This window comes from Lethenteron reissneri, chromosome 3 (assembly GCF_015708825.2).
Source record: "Lethenteron reissneri isolate LAM-NWPU_2019-01 chromosome 3, ASM1570882v1, whole genome shotgun sequence".
NCBI lineage: Eukaryota > Metazoa > Chordata > Hyperoartia > Petromyzontiformes > Petromyzontidae > Lethenteron > Lethenteron reissneri.
The window spans coordinates 4,669,891-4,694,654 of record NC_083781.1 but is presented as its reverse complement, the minus strand read 5'-3'; the positions used below and the strand labels follow the sequence as shown (position 1 = coordinate 4,694,654).

The following is a 24,764-nucleotide window of genomic DNA, read 5'->3' as shown; positions in this document are numbered from 1 at the left end:
TGTTGAACATCTTGCCCATATTACGCAGTCAACCGTGCTAATCGGAGGTGCGGGGGAAGGACAACAAACTAAACACAAAAAGCACTTCAAAATAAATTAGTTTTCAATCTAGATTTAAAAGTGCATAGCTCCAGTGGCTTCCTAATATCGGAAGGACGAACGTTCCAGATGGCCGCATAAAATCCGTCATCATCAGCCGCGATCAATCCACTGCTGGATGAAGGCCTCCCCGAGTCGTCACCGTACATCACAGCCACACGATGCAACAATCCATGCGACTCCTGCCCACGAGCCGATCTCGGCGCTCCATCTCTTTGGCACACGACCTCTCGGGAGTGATCCCTCCTTCGGCTGCCAATCCTTCGTTAGTCTCAACCGGCCATCATCTATTTTGGTGCCGTGTCCTACCCAAGCCCACTTACTTTTAATAAAAATGAACGTGAGGTCTCTTAACTTGCGATTGTTCTCCGATCCATATGTTCCTCACTGTTCATAAATGTAATTTCCAGCATGGACCTCTCCATACTTCGCTATGAACTTTAAAACGTTTGTTTCATTCAACGTTTGTTCCTGATCCATATGCCAGGGAAGAGGTCATACGCAGCGATTGAAAACTCTCGATTAGGCACATTGATATATTTATATTAAACATAAATCCATTACATTTATCATATACAAGCAGAACTCTGTTATGTATTTCCACATAAGGAAACACATGTTGCAGTCCATCAGCCTGTTGGTATTTCAGATCGATATTAACCAGCAGAATTTGTTTCAGCAGGGAAACTCTGGACCAGTTTTGACGATCAGGGCCTCATCAGCAGTCGGACTTGTTTACTCGAGTATGTAACACAGGTCCAGGACATAGTCTTAAACAACGTAGTGAGCCCCATAGGTATGCAATCAACATGAAAGCTATTATTATGCATACTTACAAAAAAACTATTGTTTAAAGCTCACCTCTGCCCACCGCCATAGACGCAAGGACAGATTCCATCCGATTGGCTAGCAGGGCCAGGGGGGCATGTCCCAGTCCATCGGCTGTCACCATGGAGACCAGCTGCCCGGCGACGACCACGGGGTCGTGGCGGAGGGCGGCCTCGTCGAACTTGTCGGGGGAGGGGTCGGGGTCGAGGCGGAGCAGGAGCCCTGGTTTCATCTCCAGGACGAGGAGCTCGGAGAAACCTTTGTGGACAGTGCGGTGCACGCAAGAGGACATAGGATCCCATTTTACACTGGCATATCAGAGCTGTGCCAGGGTGGAGGTGCTCATGGTATGGGGGTGGTTTTTCGCTGGCCCATTGCTGAGCTGAGCTGAAACCAAACCGTGCTACGCTGGCCTCACAAGACATCGGAATCTGGTTCGGAGCCAAACCAATGACGGGGGCGAAAGACATTAATTGTGCATGAAATTAGTCAGTAAAAGGACGTGATCAGGTCATCTGCCCATGCCTTGACTTGTCATTCATTTCCTGCCATCTCATCGGCGTAATATGGCTTCTGCAGTGTAAATACACACTGGGCTGGCTCGACACAGCTATGATGCAGCTCAGTTGGTCAGTTGAAAAGAGATATTAGATAAAACACTAAAGAGGTCACGTGCTGTATCATGGTCTGTAATGTTAGATAAACGAGCCAGCACCAGTGAACACTTGTGTCACATCATAGGTGAACACTAATGGCTGAACAGGCCTAGTCACTAGGCTACTGAGAAGATTACAGATGTCCAACTTTGTTTGAGCCTCAATCGGTGGCAACCATATTGCCGGCCCAGACAGACCTCGGCCTGAAACGAAGCCCTGGGAAAAACACATACCACTCTTGGCCAGCAGCTGGGCCACTTTTCCCGAGTAGCCCCTCTCGATGAACTTCTTGAGAGCTCCGAGCTGAGGCTCAAAGAGCAGCTCCCAGTGTGACCACGTGGCCAGGTCCTCCAGGAGAGGCGCACCGAGCAGGCAACGCAGGGCCTGCTCCTCCCCTACGTCGCCTTGTAGGCCCACTGTGACACGTTCCAACAGGAAGTCCTGTCTGAAGGGATGGAGTGACACCCATTGATAACAAAATCAGGAGCAGCACCTACAAGAGCAATGGTTATGGGAGTGCAGCTATTCCAGGAGTCGGCAACCAACAACAAGATACATTTTCATCGAATTTGGAAAATAACTCAACATTTCAAGAGGCGCAATGCACTGTGGTGATTGTGATACAGTGGTCCTTAATAACATCACCAGTCTTTAAAGACTTAAAGCTTTCATGACTGCAGGAATTCATATTCTTTGGGTCTTTCGGTCAAGCCACGTAGATAGAAAAATAATAAAAATATCATGACGTTTTGATCGCAACACAAGCAATCCTCATCAGGTGGAAATATATATATAGCGGGAGAGCTGCTGAGGCAGGATGTTATATAGATTTGAGAGGGGTTTAGCCCAAGGGTAAGTGGGTGGGGCTACAATGGCCACCTCCACAGCTGCGTAGTCGTGGAGGTGCATCAGCTCTCCGATCTTACATTTACGTGCAAATTCCATCTCTAGCCCCGCCCACTTACCCTTGGGCTAAACCCATCTCAAACCGATATAACATCCTGCTTCAGCAACTCTCCCGCTATATATTTTTTCCACCTGATGACAATTGCTTGTGTTGCGATCGAAACGTCGTGATATTTTTATTATTTTTCTATCTACGTGGCTTTACCGAAAGACCCAAAGAACAGCCTTTAAAGAGCCGCATGCGGCACCGGGAGCCGCAGGTTAGCAACCCCTGAGCTATTCGATTCTTGTGCATAAGGGCAACATGTTCAGGAGCCAGATGCCAATGTCCGAGGTCTGCTGGTCACAACGAGAGGGCTTCAGAATAAACTTTGTGCAGGTTTACTATTCCTACTCCGTTGAAGACAGACTACAGTGGGTTACTATATCATGCGTATCTTGGGTTGCATAGTCTTAAATCGCACTGTGGCTTGACTTAATTTTCTATTTATGAAAGAGATGTGAGCATTGGCTTGTCGCTGTTATGATGAGGTTGATGGAGGAATGTCAAAGCCAGGAGGTGCAATGTGTGGGTATCTAATGAGGTGTTTATTCTGGACGACTGCGTTATTATAAGATGGTGACAACCGTCATCCCAAAAGGGGGATCGGGACCTATGTTGGTGGCAAGGTACATTGTTGAGGTCTCTAAACAATACGGGCGCAGTTGAGAGTGACTGAAGAAGGAAACATTTATTTTTCTGTCACACACAGTTCAGCATTTGCCTGGTCAAAAGGAATCAATGCACCACTTCCGTCATGGACGAGAGATGATTGTTGTGAATGTAAATTTTTGCTACTTCTCTTCTTCTTTCGTATGACTGATGTAGATGCAGAGCAACAACAACAATTTCACATTGAGGTGGTAAAGCCAGGAGGAGCGAGCGGAGTGCATCGTTGTGATGTCTCCTTCGTATTTGTGGATCGGGGCATTGCGCCGTTTCACATTGTATGATCTGTTCTGGATGACCAGTCGCACACTGGAGAGTTTTTAATGTTTTATTTGTGCATCAGGTATCCACATCTGCCATGGTTTGTGCGAATGCGGTTTAAGGGTGGACCATGAGCTTCGTGGAAGATCAAAGCCAGGGATCTTCTGCGTTGGGTCTTTCACAAGGTGTTTGTCAGTTCTTTTGAACTTACACTGAGAATGTCGACTGTCTGCAGTGGTAACATGAAACTATGAAAATAAAAAGGGATAAAAATTAAAAAAAGTTGATACTTACACGTGCAATTCAATACATGAATTGTCAGCTTAATAAATATGAATCGATTTCACCGATGTATCGCGCTGTTACTACTAACTAGCACAACTCTTTATTACGATCTAAGCATGTACAGTAAAATATAAAATCAAAATATATCTCCTGTATTAAGGCGGCATTAATTGATGAAGGCTTATTTAAACTGTGTGCAATACGAAGCAACTTCAGAATTCTTTCTGAAGCATTGCTGCAATGTTTGGTGCACTGCGATACAAACGAGGCGATCCGATTCCTGCCATGGCTAACGTCAGTAATTGATATCTGAACCAGTGCTGAGCCTAATCCCCACCCCCTGCAACAACAATCCCCATGACCAAAGCAACGTGGCGAGGCCTTCATCAGGCAGTGGATTGCGCAAGGGGTGTTACACACACAATCTTCAGTTTGGCTCCCCAATTCCATTCCCAATGACATATTGGTGTGGTTCACTGAGCCTTTGATGTGAAAAACTAAAGAACCCTAAGTGTCTGTCGCCAACTCCCAACAATTTTGAGCAGCGACCCGTGGCAGTCAGGCAGTTCACAAGGTGAGCAGAGGGGTGAGGAGGGGGGCACTTTGGAAGGGGCTGCCAAACCTCGAGTCGCGAGCACACAGCGCCGTCTCGTACAAGACGGCGCACCGATGGACACCGCCGCCGCCGCTGCCACCGGGCTTGGCTTTCTGCACCAGTTTCACCAGGTTGGCCACGGGGCCGTGCCCAAGGTTGCGGCAGGAATGCACGCCGTAGTGCTGCCCCACAGCGCAGTCCACGGCCGGCAGCTGCAGAGCACACGGCAAACAACAGAGACCTGGAACCCTCTCTCTTTCGTTTGGAGGCGGCCGAGTTTCTAGCAGCCCTTTTCCGCTGGCGTATCCGATCCGTGTCAGCGCGAAGGCCCCCCACGGAACGGGTGGTTTTCCACTGGCTATTTGCCGTGCCGATATAAAATCAAACTGTAATACGCCGCCCTTACAAGACTTTTCAAAATGGTCTAGGGGCCAAACAGGGCCAGAGGTGGTGCTAATAATGAAGGGTCCATTGCGTACGACGTGAAAAGCGTCAATGTGACTGCACGAATTTATGGAAAGATGGCCGAGTGGTGGTTCTCGGTTCAAACTCAGGATCTGCCCTGGTTAATTTTGCCATGAACAAAGTGGTCTGTTTCACAATGTATTATAATAATCCCGTGACACTGTATTTAAAAAAAGAATTGGCCACGTGTAACCGGATCATGTTCCAAATTTGCCAAATCCGATAAAATACTTGAACATTACTTTATCGGGGAAAACCACGTAAGAAAATCGAACATCGCTGCCTAATGGCAGATATGTCCATTCACAGGCCGCTAGTGCACGCACCACGTGCCAAACAGGAACAGCTGCCATTGGGGAGGCTAGACTGCCGCAGGGCAATGGAATGGTTGAGATGAGACGTTGCTGTACGGCGCTTTGAGTTGCCGAGTTTATTTCAGCGAGCGCCCTATATCTACAAATCCTGATCCCCATCTCCGAGCCGCCCCGGTGGGCCCTGTAGTGGCTCGCGTCTCACCGCTGCGGTGTCGAGGCTGCCGCACTGGCGGATGAACTCCAGCAGCTCGTCGCGCTTGGGGCAGAAGCTTCCCGCCGTGGCTCCAGATCCGCCCAGGGCAGAGATCACAACCCCAGTCTCCTCCAACAGCTGCCACAGACACAACAAATCAACATCGGTTGGTTGACACCGAGGCGATCGCAAGGCAAACACCGGCTTAATGCTGAACGATACGCATGGAGCTGCTTCTCACAATGCAGTGCACGAAAACTGATAAAATATTAGAGATTTAAGTTTGAATATTAAAACCAAATCCGTTCTCAATTTTTGTTTTCAAAATGTCAAGAGACGATAATCCATTCGGAAATCTTGCATAGCCATGCAAACCATGTCTCATTAAAATGCTCTGGGTGGCCTTGTATCTTTTACACAATAGGAGCCAATGCTTTCACATTAGCTATGAGATTGCTATGAGATTGTGCGGCGCACGAGAGTCAAGCTAAAATTATTATTCTCAGAGCTGGAATTAGGAAAATAAAGTGCAAAACCCAAGTTTAATAAGATTGATGTTTTGTGCAGTCGCTGGTGACTGGGCTCGGACGATCGACTTGCTAGACTTGAGACCTCGGTTTCATCCCAAGCGGTCAAAATCCAGATTCAAGTCCAGAACCTCATTATTGCCTTTGCTCTCCGAGCCACTTGGTCACTTCGCATATTTTGTGTTTTGATATATTTTTCCTTAATGTTACTGCTGTACGCTCACTTTTAAAGGCGAATTTTCAATACCTATTTCTGGGATGTTTGCCAAATTCCTATATATGTTTAAGAGTGACAAGAGAAAACCCATGCAACTTACTTGAAACGTGTATGTGCTCTGCATTGGCAGTGATTCAACATATTCGAGTTATCGACAAACGAGTTTTAAGTTAATAATATTAAACTAATATTAGCGCGCACAATTTTGGAAACGAACTTAAGTTTGCGCGCCACTCGGAGGCGGCAAGTAGACTCAAACTTCGCACAAGCAGTGTCGCACACCTACTTGCTGTACTGCCTCTTACCAGCTGGAGGCGGGTGGGCTCACGCACGCCACGTACGCACCTGGGTGTTGCGATGCAGGATGTCCAAGAAGGAGCCGAGGCCCAGGCTGGGGAGGTCGCGCGAGTCAAAGTGCTCGGCAAGCTGCTTCTCCACGCGTGACAGCGCGGGCAGGCCCAGGGGCTCTGCCATCTTACTTGCGTGGCTCAGCAGACGGACCAGCTGCTCGGCTACCGCCTCTGCGAAGGAGAGGAGCAATACCATTGTAGAGAAGACAACGATGTTGTAACTCACTCAAATAGGCTCGACAACTGCCACTCCCCTCCCCCGTCTCATCTACGGCCTCCCGATAAGTTTCATCATCACACTCCAGATGACAAAAAAACTGTTTAATACTTAGGCCTTTGCAACCAATATTATTCGCAATAGAGATTTTTTTTTTGGTTAGGTCGCATGAAGTGCATATTAACGCGTATTATTAAGTGCATATTTACGTGATCTAACCCAAAAATCTCGATTATGGACTCAAAAATCTGCTGGAAGACTTCTCACTCACTCCCACATGCAAGACAATATCGCCCCAATATTTCAATTGTTCAACTATCCCCCAAACCAGTCCAGGATAAATTTCAAGTTCACACTCAGCATTCTGAAGGTCCTCCGTGGTCTGACCCCTTATGTACAATACAAGAAACTACATTTTATTCAGATTGTGCTTTAGATATCGTGTCATGAGACGGAGGATCCACTCAGATCTCTCACAGAGCAGCGGAACCTGTCGTATTGGAGAATGGCCCACAGAAGAGAACATCACAAAGCTATCTCTGACATCGCTTCTAGTGACCTCTGGTCCACACAGTAAAGGGAAGCACATTCCATCTCACTCTGAACATCAGAGTAATGTCCATCGCATGAAAGTTGAGCCGATATTGGACTTGGTCATATTGAGTGCACAGCCATTTATTTTTTATGTTTTGGGTGTTTTTTACAGTCATTAATGCCCGGGCTGAGATAATCAACTGGCTGCACTTGACAAAAGCAAGTTTTATCAAAGGCAGTTACCCGGATTCGAACCCCAGGTCTCAGCCGTTTCCAGCTCAGCGCTAACAATCACTCTCAGCCACCCGTGCCATCTCGACATCAATTTGACAAATCAATGCGTCATACGCTGAACTAATGCCCACTTGCAGCCCAGCGCTGCATCACCTTGTCCCACACAACCACGCACCTGAGATTGACTTATTAATAACTCATGGATATTCCCTTCAGCCCAAATTAACAATCTAAAGATAGCTATACATTGTTATTCTTGGAAATGTTTGTTACAAGTCACATGCTTAAACTGAACAAGTATGTGCTCCAGTGAATCTGAAATCTACATGATCACCCTCAACAGTACAGTAGTTGCATATCTTTACAACAGTGGGTGGAGTTTGATTGATGGCGATTGGCATGGCTCTGCTATCCACTTAGGAGGGCCGAATCTTCTGCTCAGGAGCAGGAAAGTTTTATCACCAAGCACGTGCATTGATCGGTCGATCATTAGTTTTTGGCATAGAGATCCGCAGAAAATAGATATTTTTGGATCATCCGAGATATTTTATTATCTGCAGCCATCCTCCCTGTCATTAGCGTGGATAATCGAGAGTCTATTATATATGCAAATTTGTCTCCTTACTCTCCGGAGGAGGCGGCGGTCTGGTGTCGGGAGTGCTGATGTTGCCGAGAAACGCGGCCGGTTTCTCCTTGACCACGAGGTCACGAGGAGTCTCGAGCGAGCCACAGCACAGGGCCAACTGAAACAGCTTCCGGGCCAGCGTGTCCCCTTTCACCTGCCGCAGGAAGTCCTGCACACACTGTCGGTGGAGACAACAAAGGACCCAAACCACGTGCAGCCATATCACACTCTTGGGACAAATAGAGGGTGATGCATGCATAGATGTCCTACCGATTTCATCGTGTGACTGAATTTTGTAAAAGCGATGACCCTAAATATTATAGATGAGAGTGTTAATTCAGTGGTAGAGAAAGTCTTTTGATACTGGTGGAAGTATCCACAGACTTGAAACGCATGGCGATTATCACCCATTAAATAATTCCAAGGACAAATGTATTATGAAAAATCTAAGCAGATACATTATTTTTCTCGCACGGTAAATTTGTTTTATGTCCGAATGCCACTGCCCCCACCTTCTTCAGCTTATTCACAAAGATGTCCTCGGCGTTCTGGAAGACCTGCAGCACAATCTCGGCCGCCGGCTGTGTCGTGAACTGTCGGCGGAGATCGGCGCTCGTCCCTGGCAAGGGGAACGACTCCATCAAGTGTTTCTTGATCTTGTGTAGCCGGCCCTCCACCTCCTGCTTGATGTCAGTCTCGATGCGAGCCAGCCCACGGTCCATCACCTCCCGCTCGCCTTTCTGGGCCTTGCCGATCACCTAAACAAACAACACAATGTGAGCAACTGTGGTGGCCACAGGTGCGCAGGGCAGTGCTGTAGTTGCAATGATGGAACACATGATGGACGAGTGGTTCAACGGCGAATGCGCGGTGTGCTGGCAATGCACGATTGCAATCGAGAGATGGGTTGGTGGATCATCCTAGCAGCAGTGGCTTGTGGCGAGCCAACAAAGTCAGCACACCACTCGATTTCAGATGCAATTCTGTGGCCAACTGGAATGCACTTCCTTCTGATATTAGGAAGCCACTGGAGCTATGCACTTTTAAATAAATTGAAAACTCATTTCTTTAGAACTGCATCTTGTGTTCAGTTTGTTGCCCTTCCCCACACTTCTGATTAGCACGGTTGGCTACTTACAGTGCGAAAGAAGTTCAACATAGTAGTAGGTTTTTACCCTTTTCAACTGGTACAAAACTGACACCTTTATTCAAGGCATCATGTTTGCAATAACCACAACACAAGTAGTCAAAAATGCAAACAAAAAGAAGCAACTCTGATAATGATAATGATATGCACTGTCCTTGAAGTTGATTGGTCCACACCCGAGACGGCTTTCTTTAGAGCCTAGTCCCCATTGGTGTTGGACCAGATGACACCAGAAGGCGTACAACTCAAACACAGTGCAATATCAGAGTATTGAGAGCTCGGGGTAAGCATTTACACTATGAGATCTCTTTGCCCAGTGGCAAAATATAGTAGTAGGTTTTTACCCTTTTAATCCCAGAATTTCTGAGTATTTGTTTAGATTTGCTCATTTCGATGGTGACACCGGCACAAATGTCCTCATTTATGAATAACATCACGGGATATTTTTTACATTATTTGTGAAGCATATGGAAATGCAGTTTTGGTTAATACACCCACAGTATTAACTAGGGCGACTCCTGGGCTCGAATCGCGAATCTCTGAAACAAGCGACAAATGCACAACCACTCAGGAAAGTAGATTTCTGGAAGAAGCGGGACATTAAAATAGGCCTCAGCCTTCAATACGATATATATTAACATATACTTACACGAGCAGTTACTTCAATGCTCATGTCACAGCACTGCACTCACAAAACTTAAGTCCTGTAGTAAGTCTGTCTCAGACTGCATGAAAAAAGATACACCCTATTCACTTGAGAGGGAGACGCGGTGTAAAACTTCTGTGCCTGAGCAACTGATGATATCTCAGCATTGTGGCCGTGTAAGGCAAATGCAAGGTGGGGGGGGGGGAGTGGTAAAAGGCATGCAGTGTCACTCTCAGGTCGGAACACAGCGCCACGTATGCTTTGGCTGTGCGTCAACAATTCCAGAACGCATTTATACGTACTTCACGCACTGAATAATACAATTCACGCAGTCAACAAGCGACGCAATGCATACACACACACACACGCTCGTACACAGCAGGCACGGCACGTACGGAAATTCCCAGGGGCATGCTTGTGATTCGGATGCCCAGATCGTAAATATCCGGAGCCCCGTACTGTTCCATGAGATGCTTCAGGAAGTCCGGCATCTCCAAACGTGCCGTCACTCCTTTGCCTCGGGAGCTGCGGCTCTTGGCCATGAAAGTCCTCAAACTCTGCCGCAAACAACAACATGAGCACGTTACGCAGAGCGCATGCTCGGGGAGCAACGATTCGGACTTGATTATTCATCCTCAAGCTCGCGATATGCACACCGGATCGCGTGCATAAGAATCGATGTTTTCGATTCGTATACGTTGCATGAAATTGGTTCACATGTTCCAACACCCACCCCCACTCCAGCCACTAGAGCCTGCTGCATTCACCACGTTTTTAAAAAGGCGTTGAATCTTGAGTTGATTCACGAGCACTCAATCGCGATAATCGATTGAGTCGCGACAGGGGTGGTTGGGGTGGGCGCGTATGGCTTCTGCTTACATCTGCAAGGAATGACTTGCCGAGCTTTCATATAATTTAATAGACAAAAAATGCATGTGTCAGTAGCACTGCAGCCTTAAAAGGGGAAAAAAATACAATAAGCGACGTTTTGGGCAATGACCCTTCTTCATATTGCATAGAAAGGCCAGAACAATTGAGTGGACAATAAGAATTGGAGACTGCACTTCACAGCGATTACCGTTTCTCAACAGCTTTTAGGTAACCATTTATATGCAAAATAAAAAAAAAACGATCAAAAAACATGTTAAGAAATCATACCCAGCCCCATGGTGTAAAGTGTAGCCTCCAACTGCTTATTACCCACTAGATTTCCGTGGCTTATGTTCTATCAAGCAGGGCAATTGTCCGAAGATTGTCTATTAGCACGTGAAATTTTTGGGCCACAGTGTTACCGACAAATGTGTTGGGACTTTAATTGTGCTTGTGCACTGCTGCCAACGCAAATCATATAGGTTGTAGGTTGTGCAGCCCTGCAATTGCATGCGAGGGGGTGGGCTGGTGGGGGGGGGGGGGGATGGTGTTGGTGGGGCCGGTGGTGGTGGTGGGGCAGGCTGGTGGTAGTGAGGCGGGGGGAGGGGGGCTGGTGGTGGTGGGGCGGAGGGGGGGCTGGTGGTGGTGGGGCGGGGGGCTGGTTGTGGTGGGGTGGGGGGGCTGGTGGTGGTGGGGCCAGCGGGGGCTAGTGGTGGTTCATGCCAGCGGGGGGCTGGTAGTGGTGGCGCGGGGGGGGGGGGCTTGTGGTGGTTCGTGCCAGCAGGGAGCTGGTGGTGGTGGCGCGGGGGGGGGGGGGGGGGCGGTTGGTGGGGCAGGATGGTGGTGGGGCAGGGGGGGCTGGTGGTGGTCGGGCCAGTGGGGGCTGGTGGTGGTTCGTGCCGGGGAGGGGGGGGGCTGGTGATGGTGGGGCAGGGGGGGGGGGCTTGTGTGATGGGGCGGGGGCTTTCTCTCAGGCCTGAAAACTCCTACCACCTATTAGAAGAGGTGGACATACCCACACTTTACCCCACCACACAAGACTTGCCGATCGAATGCATACCTTCCGTCAATCCATTTAAACTGCGGGGTGGACACAGGCATAGGGATTTGACAAACTTGCCAATTATTTCAACTACTGTTCCGGAAGATGGAATTGAATTTGGCAGCCTCAGGATTGGCAACTCCAGTTTGCTAACCGTTACACCACTGCAGGGCTCTCAAATCATTAACAAAATAAGTTTGAAAAAAAAAACGATGGAAAAGGGTTAAGTGGGCAAGACCTGGAGGATATCCACGGTGGTGATCTCGTAGATGTCCTCATCGCGGAGTGAGTGTGGCACTTTGAAGAGGCGCTGCACCAGAGGGTGGCGGCACAGCGGTCCCAGGCCGATCTCGCGAAAGAACTGCTTTTCCTTCAGGGCGGCCAAACACTGGCCCAGCTCGTACAGCGTGCTGATGCATCGCACTTTCTCGAAGGCCTGCAAAGCCCACCCCACCAAAAAAAATACAAACTCAGGGTGATGTTTACACTTAAATTTGATGGCTCAGTAGTCTTATAGCCAAGGACCCATATCTAGCAGAGAAGGTCCTTGCCTCTAAACATCAGGCAGTCCACCAGCATTGGTTGGAGAACGCTTGGGCCTGCTCATGAGACAATGAATGTCAACACCGGTCCAGAGAATGTTGAACTTCTTTTGCACGTACGGCGCGGGAGAAGCAATGGTGCTAAGATGCACTCCCAAAAGGCTGTGCGGCCGATGGGAAGCATAAAACACTTCTGTAATACAGTTCATGTTTTTAGATTCGTATACATTAAGTAATGGGTTCACATCCCCTTGTAGCCACTAGAGCCGCAACTCCCAATTACAACAATTCATCGAATCACCGGCGGTGACGATGCGAATCACTCCGACACAAGTTTGAAGCCGCACTTGGTGTTGTACTTCTTTCCTTGGAGTCCGCTCATGTTCATGCTACTGTTATTCAATTATCACGTTGCCACGTTCGTACGTTCACGTTTCTTACAAATAGTTTTCCCTGTTGAATGGATCACCAAACCCAAGTGACTGTAATGTTACGGTCAAAAAACTGATTGGGTGACCTCTGGGCGCAGCATGACCTAGCAAACAGACGACCAATCGAGTGAAATAAACATGGGAAACGCACCTCAATGAACAGGTTGACTTCCCTGTGTGTTCGGACAAACTCATTCATCACAGGCAAAACGAACATGTCCCGAATGCCCACGTCCTTCAGGAACTGCACCTGGAGGTGTTGGCACACCAATTGAATCACCTAGCAAAAGAGAAACACAGCAGAGATGACGTGAATACATCATCGCCATGCAGCAGTCTACGCCCGTCAATTTCTCACAGCGGTAGTAAGGCCCTTAGGTGTTTTGGAGTACAAGGCAGGTGCAGGTGGGTGAGTAATCATTTCCTTCCCTCCCGCCAATACTTATTTCAGGCTGTGTTGACATGGCAGTAAATCACAGGAGATAATGACACAGGTTAATTGTCACACAAGCAAATTAGGAAGCTGCCATGCTGTTAATAGTTAGTATACTGAACTCACAGACCAGAGGTTGCAAAATGGGTACACCACAGTTAGCTGATGCGGAAAGTTGCGTGTGATGCAGCAAAGTGTGGGTGTCGGCCAGCTCTTCCAACACATCTGGTCAACATGGAAAAGTAGACCAAATACAGTACTCGTAAAGTTCGCTCTCATGAAGGTCCTTCCACCAGCGGTGGTGTGACCAAGCAGTTGCAGAGCCACACTTTTATATAATTCAGGTCAAAGCCAGGTACACATTGGAGGATAAACATCCCATGGAGGTGGGGAAATTGTTATGCAATAATGTCAGGTCAAACTTATCTAGGATATTTACAGGTGCGTTTTATTCATGCCACACAGGCTAGAGAGTCCAGAGTGAAACCTCGGCCACTGGCATAGTGAGTCATGGATTGAGAGTCACCCGGACTACGGGTTCTTGTGTTTGTTTATGGTTGCTATACAAGCCATGTGATCTACACCACGAAGAGAGTCTAACCGGATTACATTCATGTGCACAGGCAAATCAGATGTGAATATAAAATAAATAAGGTCTACTCAAAGACCGCACTTTAGGATTTGGCACACTCAATAACATTTAAATTGATAAATGAAGGTCAACAAACCATAATCAAATGGGTAGTGCATCGATGTACCAATTGTGGTTACAGATGACTTCAAGAAGAAAATGCTGAATGCGGTTTGTAAGCGAGTTTAAACATGCATCTACACCATTTAAATATATTTTAAACAACCCGTTGCAAAAATAATTTGAAATGTAGCACTGTACATCGGAACAATTTGAAAGACGTTAGAGATTGGAAACTGTCCAAAAAGCGATAGGGGAAAAATAAATATATGTTTTCATAATACAGGTTTTTTGGGTTAGAGCGTGTAAATATATAAATGTGTCGTTAAACCCACCACCACCCGACACAGCCAATTAGTAAGGTTTGTCACTTAAACAGAACGTGCCAATTCGTTACCAGTACAGCACACCGGTTGTGTGTTAGAGAGCAAAGCCACAACATTTACAATCTGAGTACGACATTTCGACAGTAATTACAACCAGCCTCATCAGCCGGCAACCAGATTTGTGGAAATAAATATATATTTTAATATATTGATTTAAATCTATATTTAAAACATATAGAGAAACTGGAACATTATTACAGAATTGGGTGGGACATATGTCGAAAAGAGAATGACTCCAGCTTAGCTTGCAAGAACTAAGAGATACTGTGGCCAAGTGGCCTTAATGACAGAGACAGGCAGATCAAATGTTGACGTTGGAATGAAGACAAATGGACGAGGAAGAACACGGACTGCATTTCACGCAGCCCCATCTCATTCACATCGCCAAGTGTGTCTCGAAACCTTACCATGCCTACAAATATTAACGGACATCGATTAAAGTGGTCCCATTAGATTTACAATTAATCTGAATCTTTAGTACACATTTAATGCCTAGGAATGTAGAGCATGTTGTAAGAGAATACAGGTCGTTTAAACAAATTCAAACATTGGTTATTACAACCAAAGCCCTTTGAAGAGTCGTAATTTAAAATCAAATGGCAGAGCAAAATTTTTTAATTAATTTAATTGCTTCCATTCTAACATTTCCGAACCTGTGATGGGCTCATTGCTTGCAGATTAAATACTCAACACGAGTCATCATTATTGAGTTCTTGCGGTTTCAGTGGCACATATCCACATACCGCAAAATAAAACATCCACAAGTTTTCCATCGTCTGTTTTGCAAACTATCGTAGCTTGATAAAATATCTTAAAAGTATATCATTCCTGACCGAAATGTTAACGATTAACAAAAGTGCAAGAATTAAGGTTGTACATAAATAGCTGTCGCCCATAAAATGAGTGCTTCACTATAGATTATCGGAGTAATTAATAGAACAGCAGTTATTTTGAGGTACATTAAATTCATGTTATTGTTTCTAGAACTTTTGGCAGCATGTGTGTTATAAGAACTATAGATTGTAATCATTAAATACTTATGGCACACTTAAGTTGACTGAAATGCGGTTTACGTAATCTTTGGCTGGCTGGCCAGCATAGCACAAAAAATATATAAAATGATGATATACCATTTAAAGTTATGGCAAACTAACATCGTAAAAATTGTCATGTCATTAGAAATATTAGGGTATCGAATTGTATCACCTAGTAGAAAATAGTATCAGCTAATCATTTCCCTTATCGATAAAACTTTGTGGGGAAGATAACAGTGGTTAAATTTCGATTTAAAGCTTTCGTGACTGCAGGGATTCATCTTCTTGGTTCTTTCGGTAAAGTCACGTAGAAGGGAACTAATAAAATAATACAAATAAAACATAATAAAATAATTCACGACGTTTCGGCCACAACGCAAGCAGCCGTCCTCAGGTGAAGAACAGGTCTGTCAGAAAGACTTCAGACGCTGTCTTTCCGACAGACCTGCTCTTCACCTGAGGACGGCTGCTTGCGTTGTGGCCGAAACAGTCGTGAAATTATTTTATTATGTTTTATTTTTATTATTTTATTATCTCCCTTCTACGTGACTTTACCGAAAGAACTAACAGTGGTTGTCCTATGCAGAGACTCAACCCCTCCCCAACCCCCCCATCATAGGAATGTGGAATTTCCATGACCGGTTCAGGATAGTAAAAAATTTACCCGTAAAAACAAAGTTTTTCACTATAAATCCTTTATATGCGTGGCGGCTAGAGTCCTCTCGTCCTCTGGCTTGAGATGGCTGCCACCTATGGGTCAGATGATTGCCTGCCACCATTAAGCAATTGGTAATTAAATATAATTTATTTTTTCCTATAAAGTGTAAAATTTTGGAAAAAATGTTCACGAAAATACAGTCACGCACAACGAGTCTGTGTGCAAAATGTCAGCTCGATTGGATCACGGGAAGTGGGTTAAAAAACGACCGAAAGATTTGCACGGTCGTAAGCACGCAAGCAAGCAAGTGAACTTAATATAAAGGATTTAAAAAAAGAAATGAGCACCGTATCTCTGTTCATTTGAGCAGGAATTCGCTTTTCGATTTCACGACAAAAGTGGGAGGCTTCTCACCTTCTCTGGCGACACATGCTGCTCAGTCTCTCCGAGCGTCTTGATGCAGTCAGCGGCGATCTCGTTCACGCGCTCCACGCTCATGTGCCTAGTTGGCCTCCTGCCTGGATCCACTCTGGGGCTCCCCTGCATCACGCCATGGTGGACCTGTCGCATGCTGGCGTGGTACCTGTCCGCATCTTGCTTCTCGGCCGCGCTTAGGATTTTCTTGGGTTTCTTTTGTACCACCTCTTTTATTTCCGGCGTGGCCAGCAGCTGCTCTCGATTCTGCGGTTGGGCCATGGCACCCAATTGTGCAGTCGGCAGCTGCTGAGACGCAGCACCACACTGCGAATCGACGTTCTTCACGGGCGAGTTCTGCTTGCTCTGCATTTCCTTGAGTTCACTTTTGCTCATGCGCAGGATGGACGGCCATTCTTGTGAGGAAGCGGTGGCGGCAGCAGCCATTGCTGCATTTAAAAAAAATAGGTAGAAAAGAAAGCACGGGTGGTGAGTTTAGCAGACTTCAGGGCAAGCTGTATACGAGTGCGAGCACCAGAGGTCGCAAACGGGTTTTGATTCCTTACCCATACCCGGCCGCACCAGGGTCGCAAATGGGTACCCGTACCTTACCCTAAATTCAGACAAACGGTTACTCACCGGTGACTCACGGCCTACCCGTACCCGTACCCGGCCGCACCAAGGTCGCAAACGGCTACCCGTACCCGGCCGGGTACGGGTAGCCGGGTATCGGGTAGGGTACGGGTATCGGGTACCCGGTTACGACCTCTGGCGAGCACTAGACGAGTTGATCACCGAATTCAACTCCTGGGAGATGGCCGCAGCGGTGCGTGGCAAAAGCCTGAGATGGTATACGGCAAACCCTTCATATATTCGCGGGGATACATTCTGTAAAAGGGCGAGAATATAAATTCCGTGTATATCACTCAAAAGCTCATGAGGAGAAAAGAGCTCGGGGCATAAACTACAATTACGTTTAAACACATCAACTGTACGTAAAAATTAATGACCACATTGTGTAGTATTATTTAACTCACCTTTAATAATGATGAACGTAAACATATTTTTAAAAGTGCAAATATTAACGAATAAATGAATGTTATACTGTATTATTTAAACTTAGCTGAGGGTGAACAGTAACACAACACGTACAGTGCTTGCGACAAATTTGCACCTCACGTGTACAGAGCGAGGCAGGCAGAGCCAGAGGGAGAGCGGCGTTGCGTAGGCAACGTTGGCACCCTCACGATCTACTCCACGGACAAGCTGTGTCACTTGTTGACCCCCACCGCCCCTTACTGGACATCTGTGAAGAGCTTGATAGCGCTTCGGATTTCTCCAGGGTCAATACAGTGTGCACAGCACCTGTACAGCAGGTCCTCGTTTAACGCGGTAGATGCGTTTCTGAAAAGTGCCGCGTGAAGCAAAAACTATTTTCCTAATAAATAATGTCACGCACAGTAAGATGGGGGGGGACAGAGGGGACGCCGCCACGTTACCCTATCATCTCGCTCAACCGCGCAGCTCAAGAAAGTAGTTCGTCGTCGACCGCTCAGAAAGCGCGTTCTCACGGTGCGCTTTCCGCGCTGTGCGAAAAGCATTCCCTAAATTAAAGAAACCGCGTTATAGTGAAAACGCGTTATAGTATGAACACGCGGGAAGCGAGGACTTGCCGTGCAGTACTTGTCATGTAATAGCGAGCTACGGCCGCCAAAATTTATACAGTACGAGCTTTACTACCCAGCTTCGTCCGGGACTTGGATTCACCACGGCCGGCCGCCTTTGTCTCCTCAGTGGCGATGTTCACACACCACGCCAATTACTCGTTTGAGGCTGAGTCGACCTAGGGGAGGCCCAGGACCGGTTTAAATAATTGTCACCGGTGGTGGCCGTGAACGGGAATCGAACTCGGGTCGCCGGATTCGTAGCGCAGCATGCTAACCACTACACTACCGCTCCCCCCACACACACGCGCGTGTCCATTGGTACACATACACGCGCTTGCTGCAGACACACACAACTTTCAGGGTGCGTACGGCAGTAAACGAGTCAAATAATAAACCAATTCTGTGCGAAGAAGACCTTAGACCTGCAACACATTTGTATGGCACTTTACTCGCAGAGGGTTGGGGGGGGGAGGTATGCGTGACATCAGCAGGCACACTGCGTGACGCTTCCGCATGCGGGTGACATCACAGATGTGACGTCACAGCTCACTTGCCATGCAAAATATATCCATTATTGTGCCCCCCCCCCCAAAAATACAAAAGTCTATTTTTATAATTTTTGTGTACAGTCTGGAAAGTACCCACACGCTAAATTTCAAGTTTGTTGCATGTCGGGAAGTATGCTAAACATTTCGAACAGATACACATATTCACAAATTTCCCTTTTATATATAGATCGCACTTATATTGAACTTCTTTCGCACCGTACGCAGCCAACCGTGCTCATTGGAGGTGCAGGGAGGGGGAAGGTAAAACTAAGCACAAAAAGCAGTTCTAAAGAAATTATTTTCTACATAAATTAGTTTTCTTTCGAACTGCAAAGCCCCCCCGACTTTCGAAGAGTACAGGTACAGCACAATATATTCGTAGTGAATATGCAAAACAGCCACAAGAAAAAAACACACCGCACTTGGAAGGACAAAAATAGTAGCAACTATAAATTTAAATGTTATAACTGGTGCTGGGTAAGAGACACCTCATCGAGTGGTCAAAAAGAGCAGTGGTAGCATCTTCCCCAAAGAGTTTGTTCAACCAACCTAACTTTGATTAATTGTATTTTTACCTTTTTATCTGGCAACAAAACTGACACCTTTTTTTTACAAGGAGTCATGTTTGCATTGACCACAATACCTGCGGTCGGAATGCAAAAAAACACAACTCCGATAATGTATGCACTGTCCTTGAAATTGATTCGTCCACACCCGAGACAGCTTTTCTTAGAGCCTAGTCTCACATGGTGTTGGACCAGATGACGCCAAAAGGCGCACAACTCAAAGACAATGCACCATCAGAGTATGAGAGCTCGGGGTAAGCATTTACACCATTGTAACCTACTTTGCCAGTAGCAAAATATGATAATTGGTTTTTTACTCTTTTATCTGGCAACCTGACTTTCTCAACACACCGGAGGTTCACGGGTCTAGCGGTTGCGGTGACAATCAAACTCTGGATAGAACTGATCAAGGCCAATATAACGAAACGCAAAGATGCAGACCCTGCAATTTCTTGCCCACGCCACTGCTGTTGGAAAGGCCTCCACCAGAAGGCATTCTAACTAGCCCCCTCGAGAGGATATTTTACCATAATTTTCCATACTGGTCATGCATCTTTTAAGAGGTGGTAGTGCCCACAATTTAACCCACCCACCCACACACGACCTGCCTATCACCTCACTGTTACTACACTCTTACACTGCCGGTTGGGCACAGGTGCCGAGCGATTTGAAAAATACCTTGCCCATTATTTCAACAGCAAAATATTATCTCAAACGGTTTCCTCTCGAGTGCCGAACCATGATTTAACTGCACGAAAAACAAGTTTTATCTTACATCCAAGACAACGCATCCATTCTCAAACAAACAAGTGTTTAAAAAACGTCCATCTCAATTTTACACGTTGAGCAATCCAAAACAAAATTCGGTACGTATGGTATATGTATATGACAACCCATTGCAACATCCCAATACCTGGAATCTGTGTGTCGATCAACTTCTTCACCCAGGGTGACACACCGTCACCTATGAGAGGTGGCTGCTGCTGCGGCTGCTGCTGCACCGCCGCTGCCAGTGTCCCTCCTAGTGCGAGCCCCGCCGGACTCTGCTGGCAACGCATCTGCACGGCTCCTGCAGGGCCGATGTCCACCATCGAACCCTGCGGGGTCGAGCGCGGGTTGCCTCTGCTCGCCCCTTCCGCGACGGGAAGCGACGACTCCACCTCGAACGACGATCCTCCTCGCCGTTGAAATTCCGCGCCCTCTCGCCGATGGTCGTCGCTTCCGTCCTCCAATTGCCTCCATCTTGCTTTGGGAGGAGGACCCTCATCTTGTTGTGCCGCGGACGGCGGCATCCCGCTCAGTTTAGCGACCCCTTTGGTGAGACAACTGTGGTCGATGTGGCCCCCCAAAGACTTCAGCATGTTCTTTGTGTTGATGAAGCCGTGCTTCTTGGGAGCGAGGCTGAGGTGGTAGCGCTGCGTGTAGTGCGTGCACAGTTCGCCCACTGTGCAGCCCTCGGGCATCTCCGTCAGCAGGGTCAGCACCTTCTGCCTCCAGTCGTCGTCCATGATGGTGGCCTATGTACAAAAGACGACAGCGCAAATGGTGCACGCACACACACGATTACCTCTTGGATCCGTCTTGAGCGGAGTGCGAGAGCAAACAAGGGGGTTCTCGGTCCCCGTGCAAAAGTATCCAACTGTGTGGTCACGCAAACGCAATTGAATGTGGCAAAGATGCAGCCCTCCAATGTATATTCCTCACGTCACTGTTGATGGAAGGACTTCCACTACTGAACGTTTAAATCGAGCTCTCTAGAGGGTAATTGGCCTACTTTATCCATGCGCAGTTGTTGTGCAAACAGGAATTCTGTTCAGGCATGGGCGATTTGCCAGAATAGTGAAGCCATCCACCTGCTTCTGGTTTTAAACTTCCGCAAGTTCCCGAGACAGCCGATCTCTCTCGATATCGACGTGGTATGCATTGCGTAAAATCTGTACCAGGATCAAGACAAACACCTGTGGTATGGTGCGCCACCCAACCCCTACACCTGCCGTTACCAACTCGCACTGACCATCACATACCTGTCAACCGCTTATTAGTTGCCTACCTTATTGCAGACCAATTCAGACCTTACTCTTTGGGTATTTCGGTAAAGTCACCTAGGTATAAAATAAAATAAATCACGACGTTTCGGGCGCAACACAAGCGTCTGTCATCAGGTGGGAAAGCATGGTCTGCTGCTGAGGCAGACTGTTTGAAAAAGGTTTGAAATGGGTGTAACCCAAGGGTCATAAAGAAGTGGCCGGGGCTAGTGATGTTAATGTGAGAAATTATCATGTTAACGTGAAATCGAAGAGTGGTGCAAATCAAAACGGCCCCCTAGACGAAATAACAGCTGTTATTTCCAACTCTATGTGTGTGTGTCTCTCTCTCTATGCCTCTCTCTTAGATCTCTCATGCTCACATGTCCTTTGCATTGCACTCTCATGCCTTTGGATTGCACTCTCTTACTCACATGCCCTTTGGATTGCACCCGTTGGGTTTCACTCATGCCTTTGGATTGCACCACTCTTAGATTTCACATTACCATGCTAATCTCTCACATTAACATAGCCACTTCCGTGCCCTCGTCCAGGAGGCCGCTCTCCTATCTTACAGTTACACGCTAATTTCTCACATTGACATCACAATCCCCGGCCACTTCTTTATGACCCTTGGGCTACTCATTTCAAACCTTTTAAAATAGTCTGCCTCAGCAGCAGGCCACGCTTTCCCACCTGATGATGGACGCTTGTGTTGCGCCCGAAACGTCGTGATTTATTTTATATCTACGTGACTTTACCGAAAGAACCAAAGAGTATGGATTCCTGCAGTCACGAAAGCTTCAAATCAATTCAGACCTTATTGGTCACCCTGTGTCCTTTAAATCTCAAGGTTCATCCCACAAAGTTACATCACAAGGGAGAAACACACACAAATGTGTTTTGTTGTGCCCGTTTTGAAACGGCTGTACACAGTATGGACCTGAAAACTAAACTTCCCGGTACAAGAATAGGGGGTAAACCATATGGGTTGACAGCTATGCATTATCTATGTATCTCTGTGGGTCTCTATGTATCTCTATGGGTCTCTGTGGGTCTTTATGTATCTCTATGGGTCTCTATGTATCTCTGTGGGTCTCTATGTATAGCTATGGGTATCTGTCTATAATCATACCTGTCAATCCCTTATCAGTGCCAATCTTATTACAGACCAATTCAAACCTTATTGGTCACCCCGTGCCCTTATACATCTCAACGTTCATTCTACAAAGTCCCATCACAAGGGAGAACACAAACTAAGACATTTCCCCTCCCCACTCAATTCCCCTGTACAATAATAGGGATAAACCGTATGGGGTTGGCAGGTGTGCCAGCGTGGTGAAGTATGGTCAAACAATCCCGCCGTGACACTCAACAACGTTGCTATGTCTTCTTGGTTCTTTCGGTAAAGTCACGTAGAAGGGAAGTAATAAAATAATAAAAATAAAAGTCACGTAGAAGGGAAGTCATTAAATAATAAAAATAAAACATTATTTTTATTATTTTATTACTTCCCTTCTACGTGACTTTACCGAAAGAACCAAGAAGATGAATCCTTGCAGTCACGAAAGCTTTAAATCGAAATTTAACGTTGCTATGTTTACAAATCGTCTTTGCATCAATCGATCCGCGGCGCTTTGATCAATCAACTGGCAGGATGACGGCCTCACGAAACGCGGCGAGTCGGTGATAACGAAGGAGGTAATCGATAGCGATTGATGATCATTTGTATAAGAGATAAAAAAAAACTAATTTTACTCTTAGAGCATTTCTCACGCCACTGTTGTTGGTCAGCTCGAGAACACATTCCTGCGGAGGGAGCTGGTAGGAACGTTGGGTTGCTCGGTCAATGGCCTGCAGGGTCAACGGTGGCGTGGTGTATTCCACAAATATGCCCGACTGAGGGCGGGCACAAGCCGGCGTGAGTAGGTTAAACGTTGAGTTTTATAAGGGCACCACGGGGTGACCAGCCCCTCCCCACCCAGCCCCACCCTACCCAGCCCCTCCCCACTCTCCCCACCCAGCCCCTCCCCTCTCCATCCAGCCCCACCCCTCCCATTTTAGATGCACGACGGACGGACACAATAATCCCCTGTGGGCTGGTGTAACCAGGAGGTTCCTACCAGTAAAAGCTTGTGTCTCTCTCTCTCTCTCGAGGGGGGGGGGGGGGGTGTTTGGCCTACTCTTTTCTACGTTTCGCAAGAGGTGGTGAGAACTTCGAATATTTTTAGTTATCTTTGTTAAACGCAGAGAGGATCTCACGCAAACTTGCGACCTGTGGATTTGCAAGTCCCAGGGCACCAAACCGCGCATCGCACATTGCAACCCACGTCCGATAAGTGTATAAAACTAATTATAACACATTTTCAAACATTAGTTATAAATATCCTTCCGACTTCTCATCCTAAAACGTTGAGAACAAAATGTGTAATGGCAACATTACGACGAGATGGCGTGTGACGTGTGCCAAAAAAATAATTTTCGGGTCGTTCCGGTTTGAAAGGAAGCATCGATAAGTACCGAACGATGCAGGCAACAACATCAAACAAACAACTCAACACGTTTGTCAATAACACTCTGGCCTTAAAGGAGGAAAAATAGGCGACGTTTCGGGCCATGGCCCTTCGTTCTGCCTTCCCTCTTTAAGCGCTACGACGAAAGGGCCATTGCCCGAAACGTCGCCTTAGTTTTTATTTTAAACCAGCGGTGTTAATGAAATGCACCGAGGTGCTTTTTCTGTTCGTTATTTTTCTCCACCAGTTGCTCACACACAACTATAACCAACCATTTTTTTTAAAGTCACGACACAACAAAAACAACAACCTCAATCTCCAAACAAAAGGCGGTGGTGACGGTGACGGCGGCGGCGGAGGGTACGAACCATGGCAGGCCAATCTCTCTCTCTGTCTCTCTCTCTGTCTCTCTCTCTCTCGCGTCTTCCTCTTCTTCCTCCTCCTCCTCGTCTCGACAGTCAAAATCCCTCTGCGCCACACAAGGAGGAGGGGAGGGAGAAGCCTCCAAACCACCAAAGAACGAGGGCGCCGTCAGCAACTTGACAATGCCGAGGTGTTAAAACAACTCCCTTCCACCCAAAGCCAAGGCTGGCGAGCCTTTTATTACTGCTCCTCCTCCTCTTCCGTGTGGTCACGAGTGAGGCGAGCGAGGGAGAACGAGTTTAAATAGGCAGACGGCTTCCCCAACCAGCCGCGCACGCAGCACGGCGAAACCCAAGCCGGGCGAAATGTTTTGAGCAGCAGTGACGCACGTGGCCAGCTCAGAGCAGCGAGCGGCTTCCGGGAAGACTCACGCCCCCCCCACCCTCCACCCCTCCCCTCCCCCCACCATCACGCCCCCCCACCACCATCACCCCACCATCACGCCCCCCCCACCCTCCACCCCTCCCCCCCACCACCATCACGCCCCCCCCCCCCTCCACCACCATCACGCCCCCCCCCCTCCACCACCATCACGCCCCCCCCCCTCCACCACCATCACGCCCCCCCCTCCACCACCATCACGCCCCCCCCCTCCACCACCATCACGCCCCCCCCCTCCACCACCATCACGCCCCCCCCCCTCCACCACCATCACGCCCCCCCCCCTCCACCACCATCACGCCCCCCCCCCCTCCACCACCATCACGCCCCCCC

General features: G+C 47.4%; 1 protein-coding gene across 2 annotated transcripts in view; it reads right to left on the bottom strand.

Moving 5' to 3' along the window:
• Positions 1-24,406, bottom strand: part of LOC133345297 (uncharacterized) — a 74,022-nt gene extending 49,616 nt beyond the window's left edge. The window contains exons 1-13 of one of the 2 annotated variants that reach the window (XM_061555945.1): positions 23,938-24,406; positions 20,004-20,607; positions 16,310-16,758; positions 12,845-12,973; positions 11,959-12,156; positions 10,204-10,365; positions 8,528-8,773; positions 8,016-8,193; positions 6,401-6,576; positions 5,321-5,449; positions 4,367-4,551; positions 1,817-2,028; positions 961-1,185 (exon numbers count right to left, since the gene is read on the bottom strand). In XM_061555945.1, the coding sequence (XP_061411929.1) occupies positions 961-1,185; positions 1,817-2,028; positions 4,367-4,551; positions 5,321-5,449; positions 6,401-6,576; positions 8,016-8,193; positions 8,528-8,773; positions 10,204-10,365; positions 11,959-12,156; positions 12,845-12,973; positions 16,310-16,758; positions 20,004-20,598 (2,884 nt within the window). In that variant the 5' untranslated portion in view covers positions 20,599-20,607; positions 23,938-24,406. The remainder of the gene's footprint in view (positions 1-960; positions 1,186-1,816; positions 2,029-4,366; positions 4,552-5,320; positions 5,450-6,400; positions 6,577-8,015; positions 8,194-8,527; positions 8,774-10,203; positions 10,366-11,958; positions 12,157-12,844; positions 12,974-16,309; positions 16,759-20,003; positions 20,608-23,937) is intronic. The other variant, XM_061555936.1, reaches the window with a different exon arrangement.
• Between the last annotated feature and the right edge of the window lie 358 nt (positions 24,407-24,764).